General features: G+C 41.5%; 2 protein-coding genes across 2 annotated transcripts in view; one reads left to right on the top strand and one right to left on the bottom strand.

Moving 5' to 3' along the window:
• The first annotated feature begins 694 nt into the window (after positions 1-694).
• ift74 (intraflagellar transport 74) overlaps positions 695-11894 on the top strand; it is a 19221-nt gene continuing 8021 nt past the window's right edge. The window contains exons 1-13 of the mRNA XM_052555817.1: positions 695-838; positions 1834-1944; positions 3771-3906; positions 3988-4036; positions 4117-4215; positions 4692-4752; positions 4860-4919; positions 5006-5067; positions 9418-9556; positions 9851-9913; positions 11079-11222; positions 11529-11569; positions 11749-11828. Of these exons, the coding sequence (XP_052411777.1) occupies positions 1840-1944; positions 3771-3906; positions 3988-4036; positions 4117-4215; positions 4692-4752; positions 4860-4919; positions 5006-5067; positions 9418-9556; positions 9851-9913; positions 11079-11222; positions 11529-11569; positions 11749-11828 (1039 nt within the window). The 5' untranslated portion in view covers positions 695-838; positions 1834-1839. The remainder of the gene's footprint in view (positions 839-1833; positions 1945-3770; positions 3907-3987; positions 4037-4116; positions 4216-4691; positions 4753-4859; positions 4920-5005; positions 5068-9417; positions 9557-9850; positions 9914-11078; positions 11223-11528; positions 11570-11748; positions 11829-11894) is intronic.
• LOC127957332 (leucine-rich repeat-containing protein 19-like) lies at positions 4264-8303 on the bottom strand. Its single transcript, XM_052555827.1, has 5 exons — positions 8208-8303; positions 6965-7048; positions 6382-6751; positions 6091-6264; positions 4264-5867 (listed from the first exon to the last, which is right to left on the bottom strand). The coding sequence occupies exons 2-5, from the start codon at positions 7034-7036 to the stop codon at positions 5491-5493; spliced, it is 993 nt and encodes a 330-aa protein (XP_052411787.1). The 5' UTR covers positions 7037-7048; positions 8208-8303; the 3' UTR covers positions 4264-5490.

Below are 11894 nucleotides of genomic sequence, written 5' to 3'. Positions count from 1 at the left end.
AGGAGTAGTGAATACGGAGAGGATGAGCCAGCCAAAGTAGCACATTTTAAAATTTAAAATTTTATTTTATTTTATTTAAAATAAAATTGACTTCAATCAAATTTTGTGATCAGTCTCGCCACTAGTGTTGTAGCACTGATCACTTTGAGGGGGGATACATTTATCCCTACCGGGGATAAAAATAATTAAGCAGAGGCAGGGATACATTGACCAGAAAGGGGTAAATCCCACGCACCCCCCCCCCCCCTCCCCCGGCAAATCGCACCATGATTAAATGTATTAAATAAAACTTTTCAGTAAATGCGCTGCTGAAACGAGTTGGCAGACAAATGTGCTAAGAAAGCAGCTGGAAATTCCAATGTAGATATTGAGGTTATTTATAGCAAAGCAGAAATTAAGAGTATAGTTAAAAACATTGTTAAGGGCAAATGGCAAACATTATGGGACAATGGGCAGACTGGAAGACAGTTCTATAATATCCAGAATAAAGTGGCAAAGGGCAGAAATATGAACAGAAGCAAGGAGGAGGAGGATGTGTTTTTTTTTTTTTTTTTTTTTTTTTATTTGGAAAGGTTAGAAGCCAGTACCACACCCCAGTCCAGCAGGTGGCGGTAATGCACTATTAAAGTTAGTTGCCAACCGCCAAAAATAGGAAGAAGAAAAAGAAGTTTGCGCTGTGCGTCACTGCGTCACTGCTAGACGTTCATGGCAATGCTGCGCTGTTCTCGCACGAAATCTCGCGATGACTTTCTCGGTTGCTACGCGACTCAGAGACGAGCGTCTTGTTTGCTGTGAAAGGAGCTAAGCTACTCGAGTGCAATCAAACTAGATTTACAAGGTGAGCGATCACTTATTAAATAACTTACAGTTCGGTAGAGGAACAGATTTTCTGCTGGAGAACGAGAACAAAGAAACACAGCCTTGTTGCTAATTTGTTAACCTGTAAAATATGATAATCTGCGTGTTTTTTCGCTTGTTTTCTTCAATGCTTTATGTTTAAAGTTATATATTTTAGTTAGTAGCTGAAAGGCCCGAACATTAAACATTTGTTTGCACGATGCCGTATTTTATACCTCATGTTTTATTTATTGTTTATTTACTTATTTATTTACTTGTTTATTTATTTCTGTGCTTTCTCTGTACATCCAGAAAGACAAAATACGGGTTCAGTAACTCAGTGTTTATTTAATCTTTGAATCTCAAACATTGATATAATATTCGACTTCCACATTCATTAAACAGCCTCAATATCGAAACATCAGACTGTTGGCAAACACACCATGATTTATACCATGGTAATATAATATTGCTGTCTGATGCTAAGATTATAACCTTTATTAATTCAGGTCTGTCAGTTAAGAACCAGTTCTCTTTTACAGTGACCTGTCATTATCTCATGGTACTGCCACTGCTAATTTAGTTTAATAATCATGTATTTGATCTCATTACAGATGTTTTGTATTATAAAGGAGGTTATAAAGGAGGTGGTAAAAATGTAGAAAGCTACTTTGTCATGTTGTGTAGCTGCTGTCTCTAAACTGCTTATTAGTACATTATTTAAGCAACAGAATATCTAGTATTTCATAACTTTATTTGGATTTAATTAATACACAGTACACGTGTATGTAAAAATATTGAGATAGAAATAGATCAGTAATGTTTCATTGCTGTTTTCCCGAGTGGGAAGTCTGGTGTACTGAGGAAGTATGATGCTGAGGAACATCTTTTACACTGAGGACAAACTCTCTGTAATCTGTTCTACTGTGCTGTTTTATACTCTGGTTTAATCTGGTTGATATATTCTAATGTCCGGTGTTTTTATATTTTCATTAGAACACAATGGCCAGCCAGAGACCCGTGAGCCGTGGATCATTTGGACCGGGCTCTGGACGACCCCCTACAGCCCTCCGACCCCCGCTGACCCCCGTCAGAGTCAGCACCGCGGTGAGAGATCACTACAGTCACACTCTCTGTCTGTGTCACACAGAATCATCAGGAGCCGTGTGTCCACTGTCGAGCTTAACCCGGGCGTCCCAGTGTCTGCCAGGGCCAGTCGTGTGTTCACTGATCGTGCCTCGCCGGGGCTTCCTTGGGGCCAATGGCCAGGGTTTTTTGGCCTGACGAAAACCTTGGGCCAAAGCGGGCCAGCTGGGGCTAGAGGAGGGGTTTCTCTGAGACTGGAGAGCTCAGCGCTGGAGATCATTTCAGAAACATAACAGCTTTAACACCAGCATTAAAGACTTTAAAATGAGTTAAGCTCAAAACTCACTTTCAGTCGGCAGCGTGTGTTTGAAATAATTTGATCTGATTTGGATTATAATCATACAAGGCAGAAATATTTATAACATTACCACAGTAAACATAGTAAATATGACCGCTTGAAGAAATCAGACATCAGCTTCTTTTTTTTCTCTATCACAATCGTGTATTCATTTAGTAACTTATATTATCTGTCATAAGACTTGTTTCGAGAGTTTAGCTCCACGTTTTTATCATAAAAATATAATAATGTTTTTTTGTTTTTTTCGGGAGCTGGAGAGATGATCATTCATTCTGAATGTGACGTTTAGGCTACTGCTACAAATAAACAGAAACAGACTCGACTGAATTCGGTTGTTAAGTGATGACGTAAGAAGCGCTGTTTCCGGGTCCAAGCCTCAACTCGCTTCACTTGAGAATACTTCCCCAGCAGCCGTTTATGAGCACTGTTTATTCATATTAATCATTTAAGCTAAACGCTTTCAAACTTACGATATACACTACAGTCTCCGTGCTCACAGCGTCCCAAACACAAATAATTTTTATATATTTTTTTTATATTTATATTTTCATTGTCTGGCTATCTGGGACTTCGTTATGGAGTTAAAGGTTAAGATTATAACTTTTTCGCTAGTATTGTATCACATTGTGAGTTTATATTAGCACCTTTTGTTGTTTTCTCGTGGTAACTGATGGAGCGTTTGGACACGGAAGCTACGTGACGTCAGACTTAACAAGCGAATAAGAAGGCTATTTTTATAAGCGTTTAAAATAAATAAATAAAATACAAATAAATGTATTTCTGTGTGATTTAATTTTGAGTCCCGATAAATGAATTCATTATGATCAATGTATCACTTATTCTATAGTAAAACATCAATGCTTTTGATTATGAATATTTAACAAAGCATACAAACACACGGCCGCTTTTATCATGTTCCTGTGTGATCGCGCTAGTTCCAGTGATTTATTTCTTAGTTTTCTGATAACTTCTCTTTGTTGCTGAAATGCTGGGGTTGCGTGACGTTGTTCTGAGAGGTGTGTAAAGGGTGTGTTTTAGTGAAGCGCAGCGGAGCTTCAGGCCCTGACTGTGGAAACCCTGCGATATTCTGTCCTCGGTGCTACTGACCCGAGACTATGAGCCCCACCGACCCGCTTTAATCCCTGACTCACACTGACCCCACAGTGGAAATATGGCTACTGTGTGTGTGTGTGTGTCTCTCTCTCTCTCTCTCTCTGTGTGTGTGTGTGTGTGTGTGTCTGTGTGTGTGTGTGTGTGTGTGTGTGTGTCTGTGTGTGTGTGTGTGTGTGTGTGTCTGTCTGTGTGTGTCTCTCTCACTGTGTGTGTGTGTGTGTGTGTGTGTGTGTGTGTGTGTGTGTGTGTGTGTGTCTCTCTCTCTCTCTCTCTCTCTCTGTGTGTGTGTGTGTCTCTGTCTGTGTGTGTGTGTGTCTGTGTGTGTGTGTCTGTGTGTGTCTCTCTCACTGTGTGTGTGTGTGTGTGTGTGTCACAGATGGTGCCGGGCTCGGCTCGTCCCGGTAGCAGAGCTGGACCCGTGGTTTCTCCGGGTGTTTTATCGGCTCAGATTAAAGTGGCTGATCGGCCGGTGACTCAGCAGGGTCTCAGCGGGATGAAGACAGGCATGAAGGGTGAACCAACTTTCCTTTCTCTAACGAACATTAAAGTGATGTGAGATTTGCACACTGACCGCTCTATTTTCTCTCCTAAAGGACCACAGAGACAAATTCTGGATAAGTCCTATTACCTTGGGTTATTACGGTAAACAGTGGTGAAGATATTACGACTCTTCAGTATATCTCAGATAAGACAGACTGATGAAATGTCTTTGTTTGCTTCAGGAGTAAAATAAATGAGCTGACCATGGAGTCCAGCAAACTACAGAAGGACATTGACACGTTCAATCAGGAGAATTCAGTCTATCTTTCTTATGAAAAAAGGTGATTTTAGTCCACCAGAATCAAAAATCAACAAAACAGTCCGATGCATAATGTCAAATCATCTTTATATAGCAGATAATCAAAAACACTATTGTTACAATTTAAAATAACGGTTATCTGTTTTAATATATTTTACAAGCAATATTTTTTTATTATGATCAGTATCAACATTGAAAATGTTTGGAAGCCTTGATAGAGTTTCCTTTTTCAGGACAGAGAGTTTGAAGAATGTTGTTTATTTGAAATATAAATCTTCTGTAATATTATAATTAATATTAATATTATTAATGTTACATAATGTCTTTAAACTACAGTATACTATAGTATATTTAAATGTGTTTTACCTTTTATTTTGATATATTTTGATTATATTTGATGGATTTCCTTTGTTTCGGTCCTCTGTTCAGTGGTCTAGCGTTGATGACATCACGATGCAGTTATTAATGTGATGTTTTGAAACTGTTTTCTGTGAACAGAGCAGAAGTTCTAGCTGGAGAAATCAGAGATCTTCAGGGGAAACTGGCGGATTACAACATGGTACACTAATCTAAATCAGTGCTGCAAGTCTCTTTATTTTAAATCCAGGTGTTAGATTCTGTGATGCATAATATAATTATTTAAATGATCTGATCCTTTAATTACAGCTGGTTGACAAGCTGAACACAAACACTGAGATGGATGAAGTGATGAATGACATCATCATGGTGAGACGACATCATTTACACAGCAGCATCTTCCTCTTTGCTCTTCTCATGTTCCTAATCAGTTTATTGTGTGTTTGTCTCATTAGCTGAAAGCGCAGAATGACAGAGAAGCTCAGAGTATGGACGTGATATTCACCGAGAGAAGAGAGTAAGTGCTGTCGTTTCCTCACAAGTAAAGGTTGGTCAGAGTTTGTGCACAAGAGGGCAGCAGTTTCTCCATCTCCATACGAGTACGACTGCTTTTCAGCTCAATCGTGCCAGAGCTTCTTTTTAAATGATTTTACATGTCGCAGAGAAACTAAATACAATCAATTAACATCCTGGAATTTTTAAGGATATTAGGGACAAAGTATTGCATGCATAAAAAACATTTGCATTACGTTGTGATAATGTGCAGTGACAGCATTTGCACACAACTTTTTAACATGCTTAGATTCATGCAGTTGCAGTTCAGTGATCTTTGATTTTCATATTTTAATGACTCTGTCGTATTGCACCTCTACTCTGGAATAAACAGATCCTCGTAGCTTCACTCTTGCACCCGTCTGTCCTCCTCCTGCTCAGATCTCTCTCATGACTCGTCCGCATCCGCGTGTTCTCTGTAGTTTCCCGGCTCAATGTAGCCGTCCTCTATAAAGCCATCATCATCCTCCTGAAATGGCTGCAAGCTCAGTCCAGTGTCCAGGTCCTCGTCCAGCTCCTGAACGCTCGTGTCCGTCTGCTCGGTGTCCAGACTGAAGTTAGAAAAGCGTCCGGTGTTGAAGACGCTGTGCTCCACGTCCTCACGGAGCCTCTGGTGCCGGTAATTAAACAGAAGCTTGTACCACGAGGGAGATTTGACCGCACAGACGATGAGGATGGAAGTGCTGAGGGTGAGAGCCACGACGCCGAGCAGGAACTTCCAGCTGTGACTTCCTGTGTGTGTCTCTCCATCCCTCGCCGTCAGCCCTGAGGAGAAACACAAGCTCTGTAGACGACACTCACATCAGCTGTGTATTCAACAGGGTTTGTGAAAAGGGTTTTTCTCATTGGTTACGCAGTTATTTATCCTGTGTCCACTAAGAGGATCCACAGCAGACTGTCTGCTTTATGTCATCAGAGCTGCACTGTTTGAGCTCAGCACAAGTCTCAGTGTTTTAGAGACGGCAGGTGTGTTACTGCAGGTGTTTACCTCGGCTGTTGCTGGGCTCGATGGGTGCCGCTGGTGTTGGGGTTGATCGGGGGTTCAATGTGGTAGCTGTAGATGTCTCCACAGAGGTTTTGATGGTTGTGGCTTGAATTGAGCAGGAAGTGTTTCCGTCAAGCACAGCTGTTTTCTGAGGACTGTAACAAATGACTTCTTTCCCTGCAAGACCATCAGGTGAGTTTGCAGATTAATAAATCAAATAAAAACAAACATTAAATAGGCAAAGGCATATGCACCATATCTGAAGATAAAACCAACTAAAGGACTCGTTCTCACCTATTAATACGCCGGAGTCGTTCAGCTCTTTGACGAGGCTCGTGAGCGAGCAGGAGCACATCCATGGGTTCTCCTTCAGATCCAAACTCTTCAGATTTCTCACTCCTTTAAAGATGTCTTTGTCAAGGGTTTGCAGTCTATTTCCCCTCAGTTTAAGAATCTCAAGGTTTGTGAGACTGTCAAAGGCTCCAGGAGACAGCGTCTGTATGTGGTTATAAGAAAGGTCTAGCATGGTAATCCTGAGATGTTTCTGTAAGGTGTTTATATCCGCGGCAGACATCACAAGTGAGTTGTTGCTCAGGATCCATCTGGTGATGTTTGTAGGTGTGTCTTCAGGAATCTCTGTCAGGGATGTGTTGCTCATGTCCACCTGAACACAAATGGTGAATGTTTGTTTGACATCGGAGTGTAATGCTTGATGAAAGAGGACAGGAGACTGCAGGTTCCCTTTTCACTGTAGTTTACATCAACTTGTAACTCTCCAGTCTATGATTTAGCTGTGACTTGTTAGACAGAGACTAAGACATGAATATCTGTTTGATACAGAATATTGTCGGTGTAACTGTGTGTGAAAGACACTCACCTGCTGTGCGATCACACCTGAGCTCATCAGAAGCGCTGCGACCCACACCACACACATCTGTCTCCCGGACATGATCTCTGTTACCTGTGATAACAGAAGTGCATCAACCAAACAAACAGCGTCCTGTCCATGAGAGGAAACACAGATCTTGTTGTGAGCTGTAGTCATAAGAGCAGAGAAGGTTCTTGAGAAAGTAAAAACCCTCTTCATGAGCAGCACACAAAGAGGATCTTTGTGCAGAAGAGTGCGTCTCCTATCAGCATGCTGCTGTCCCGTGTCTCTCTGCGTGTGTTTGTTGCTGTTGTATGTTATCTGCCATCAGCCACAAAGATACTCTTGGTCTTCTCTCGCTGCATGAGACACAGTCAGCCAGTGTTCTCTAGCGGAGCGAGGCCTGTGTTCTTGCTGTGATGCATTATTGTTCAGTCGCATTAAGGACAGATGCTTGTTACGTTCTCATCTTATAAACACAGACCTCATTGCAGAATCAGTGTCATACACTTTGTGCTTGCTCTCATGTGAGCCATCCTTAAGGTCTCTAACAGAGACTTGGTCATTTAAGTACGTTGTCCAATATAGTTACAATTTATTGAATTACCATATCTTTGATATGAACGTGTTTTTCAGGATCTGTCATAATGCTAATGTTGGGCCAATTCCTGGATTTAAAAGACTCTCTAGTGATAATTGTGGCTCTGTTTTTCTCCTCAAATTCTCCAAAATCCTTTGTCTTTGTCTGTTCCTGTACCTGCCTGTGCACCACTCACAGTCCTGTTGGATATTTACAGCGTCCTGTGCGCCCCATCTGAGACTGGGTCACCCCCCCCCCCCCCCCAACCGCCAACATTGTCTTCTGCTGTAAAGCTCCGCCCATCTGTCTTGATTGACACGCAGTCTCCATTTGTTTTATGGTTTGTTCAGTTCAAAATGTATATTTGTTTTCGTTTTGTTACAGGTTATGCTAAACCATACATGGAAATGAAGTTTAAACAGCCTCTTGAAGTAAAGAAAAGCCTGTGGTGACCATTATATTGCATTATTCCAGGTTTTTATAATGTCATGAGTTTGTTTCAACTGGCTGTGATTATATTTCTAATCCATCTAAAGTCAAAGTGTTAGGATAGCATTTAGGATCTTTGCATTTTCTTTTCTTTTCATTTTCTTTTCCCCTAACTTTTCTTAGGGTTAAAATACAAAAAAATAATAATAAATCTTTATAGATTTGAATGTAAGAGTCACTTACCCTTGAGTGCTGTGTAACAGTGTGTGTCCAGCTCAGACAGAGACAAACCTTTGCTCTCTGTAAGAAAAAGACTGGCTAAAGATTGACTACAGTCTCTGACTTAAGATCGTGAACTATGAGTTAAATTGTGCTGTTCCTGTATCTGAAGCACGCTGATAGCTAATCCAAGGTCAAGGGTTTCATTCCCAACTGATACGAATGTATACCTTAAATACAGTGTAGATATATGTCTGTCTAATTCACAAAGTGAACTTTGGTACAGTCTCAAAGTTTCTTAATACAGTCATTTAAATAATCTTTAGGCTCTTTTTATAGGCTGATATATTCTAGAGCTTTTTAATAAACGGAAATAATTATCTAAATTAATTTTGAAAAGTTGCCATGGAACTGTAATTGTAATGATTACTGACATTAAAGTTGTCTATTGTGGTTAGTGTTATAGTTTTTGTGAGGTGTAAGAGATGTGAAGTGTGCTTTATATCTCTCCAGTGTGTTCAGGACAGAGACCTGGACAAGGAGTTGTGTAACAAGAGGTGATTGTCTTGAAGTCGTAACACAGATGTGTGAACTTACTCTGATCTTCCTGTCTGTGCTGGGGGGACTGGGGAGAAACTGTAAGATGATCAACTTTCATTGAAAGGGAATCATTGGAGATTTTTTATTCCAAGTCAAGATTCATGGAGCTACCAGCACAAGTGTTAGGAAACATCATGTGCCTGGATAAACAGTGATGTTGTGTGCACCAGGAAAAGTCACAAGTTTGTTTGAAAAGATCCAAACCCAGTTCACTTAAAGGGACCTCAGTCCTTGTGGTGTAAACTGTATAAAGGACTCAAAAGAGATCCTGTTTCTTCGTTTGGCCCCCTTGAGCACTGAAGGGATCTTAAACCCTTTCTTGATCACACCACAGCTCCATAAGAGCTCAGACTCCAGCAGTGAAACTGAACCACAAACAAACCATACAGTACTTTCTGTCCTTTAGAGGGTCTGAGATCACTTGGTTTGTTCACATATATGAGCTGAACCACTCAAGTTAGGTGTGAAAGAAACCCCTGCAAACACTGCTCCTCTTCTGAAGAATACACCTGTACATCCAGAGGAGTGTGGTCCCTGTGAGTCGAGGAGGATCTGATGAAAGCTGCAGACAGATTCAGTGTTGTGAGGATCGATGATTATGGTCTATACTAACAACTTTGTCTTTATTTGTCAGGAAAGAGGACATGATCAGATCTGTGGAGGGTGATATAGTCCAAGAGAAGCAGGCTGCCCTAAACATCATTCAGAAGATGTCCGCTGATAAACAGACCAAGTACACGGAGTTGAAAGCCACAAATGAAGATCTAATGCAGGTTTGTCTCATTCCAGCCAGTGATACCACACTAAAGACTATCTACGGTGTCTCAGACTGACCACAGGAGCACTAAACAAATAGACATTTAGATTAGATTCAACTTTATTATCATTATGCAGGGTACAGAGCTAATGAAATTAAAGTGACGTGACATTCAGCCAAGTATGATAACCCATACTCAGTCAAGCTTTCTTCAGGGAACAGCTTCACTACTAATTTTAAGCCTCAAATGGAAGTCTGTGAATGATTTGTGAGGTTTGCCTCATCCTCCGTCGTCTCTCATCTGCATCAGGAGCTGGACTCACTTCAAGAGGAACTGGACACTCTGATGAGTAGGAAGGAGACGTTTGAGGCAGTGAGTGGAGACACACACACACACACACACACACGCACACACACACACACACACACACGCACACACACACACGTTTGTTTTTGTGTAAAGTGTGTTCATCCCATAGGTGTAATGGTTTTTATTCTGTACAAACTGTATATTCTATGTCCCTTCACCAACCCTACACCTAACCCTAACCCTCACAGGAAACTTTGTGCATTTTTACTTTCTCAAAAAAACTCATTCTGTATGATTTATAAGTGTTTTGAAAAATGGGGACATGGGTTATGTCCTCATAAGTCACCCTCTCCTTGTAATACCTGTGTCATACCCATGACATTATACAGAGTTGTGTCCTGATATGATACACACACACACACACACACAGAGACACACTCACACACACACACAGACACAGACAGACACACACACACGCACACACACACACACACAGACACAGACAGACACACACGCACACACACACACACACAGACACAGACAGACACACACGCACACACACACACACACAGAGACACAGACACACACACACACACACAGAGACACACTCACACACACACAGACACAGACAGACACACACGCACACACACACACACACACAGAGACACAGACACACACATACACACAGACACACACGCACGCACACGCACACACACACACTCACGCACACACACTCAGACACACACGCACGCACACACACACACACACTCACGCACACACACTCACACACACAGAGACACAGACACACAGACACACACGCACACACACACACTCACGCACACACACACACACTCTCTCACACGCACACACACACACACTCTCTCTCACACGCACACACACACACACACACACACACTAGTAAACTTGTGATGAATCAGGACTATGTTTGGCTGTAAGGAAACACTGCACTACTATGTTAGTGTGTTTGATGCCACTTTGTTCATGCACTCAGCAGACATGTTTGTGATAGTTTACAACACACAGCTGCTTCACATGAACTTTGACAGAGTGACAGTAAACCTACATTCAGAGATTATTGTCAAATCCGTTTATGGCGGTCGTCTAAAATGAGTTCAGTTGTGGAGAGCTGCCTGATTTGTGCACTGTGTGTCACATTAGAAACCTGCGCTGCTACAAACATTCAGACTCTTGTGTCTTGTGTTTGCAGGATCTGGTTCACTCTCAGGCCAAACAGGAAGCAGTCGTGCTGCACGAGAAGCTGCTGGAGCTGCAGAACCGTAGAGACGCCCTGCTGGCTGAAGACAGGACCATGGGTTCTCCACAAGAGGATCGAGAACACCTCTTTAAACAGGTCTCTATCCACCTTATTTTCCAACACGGATGTAAGCCGTTTTCTGTCAATGTGTGAGACTTCTGGTTCATTAACTGCTGTACGGTGTTCACTACAAACCAGTGTGATCGTAATTAGGATAATATATTAAAATAATATGGAAAAACATATCAAGCCGCTAAAGGAGGTGTTTTGTACAGCTAACAGTAGCAGGAAGCCAGACACATTAAACTGACAAACGGCCTCTTACGGGAAAAATAAGGTGGATATGATTTATTTCTATATTTGCATTGAAATATTTCAAGTGATGTTACTTCATGATTTCAGGTGAAAGAAAACAACCAGGAAATAGCCAGCATGGAGCGACAGTATGTGTTTCTGAAACATATGAATGTGTGTTTGTTCACTCACAGTTGATTAGCAGATGCACATTATTGCACTGAAAATGCCCATGTGGTGTTTGCCATTTTTGTATCAGTTTATCATATTTGTGCATCTTATGTTCTCTACATAAAGAAACCCCTAATTAAGATCCTGTTTTCTGTAGGCTCTCCGAGGTACGTGAGAAGATTAGCCATCTCACTGAAGAGATGCGACAGCTGGACGCTGACATGGAGGAACATCAAGGTGCTGTTTTCTAGATGTTCATCTGATCATCGTCGGTGCTGATTTAGAGAGATTGTGATGGTCAAG

Source organism: Carassius gibelio, chromosome B5 (assembly GCF_023724105.1).
Source record: "Carassius gibelio isolate Cgi1373 ecotype wild population from Czech Republic chromosome B5, carGib1.2-hapl.c, whole genome shotgun sequence".
In the NCBI taxonomy this organism is placed as follows: domain Eukaryota; kingdom Metazoa; phylum Chordata; class Actinopteri; order Cypriniformes; family Cyprinidae; genus Carassius; species Carassius gibelio.
The sequence above is the reverse complement of the archived record's forward strand: the minus strand, read 5'-3'. Positions and strand labels throughout refer to the sequence as shown.

What these genes read in the sequence shown, in the direction of transcription:
- LOC127957332 (XM_052555827.1), bottom strand. Translation starts at nt 7,036, where the DNA reads ATGTCCGGGAGACAGATGTGTGTGGTGTGGGTCGCAGCGCTTCTGATG. An exon ending in CAGGTGTGATCGCACAGCAG is followed by an intron (nt 6,752 to 6,964) that starts GTGAGTGTCTTT and finishes ATTTGTGTTCAG; the next exon opens with GTGGACATGAGCAACACATC. An exon ending in CGAGCCCAGCAACAGCCGAG is followed by an intron (nt 5,868 to 6,090) that starts GTAAACACCTGC and finishes GTTTCTCCTCAG; the next exon opens with GGCTGACGGCGAGGGATGGA.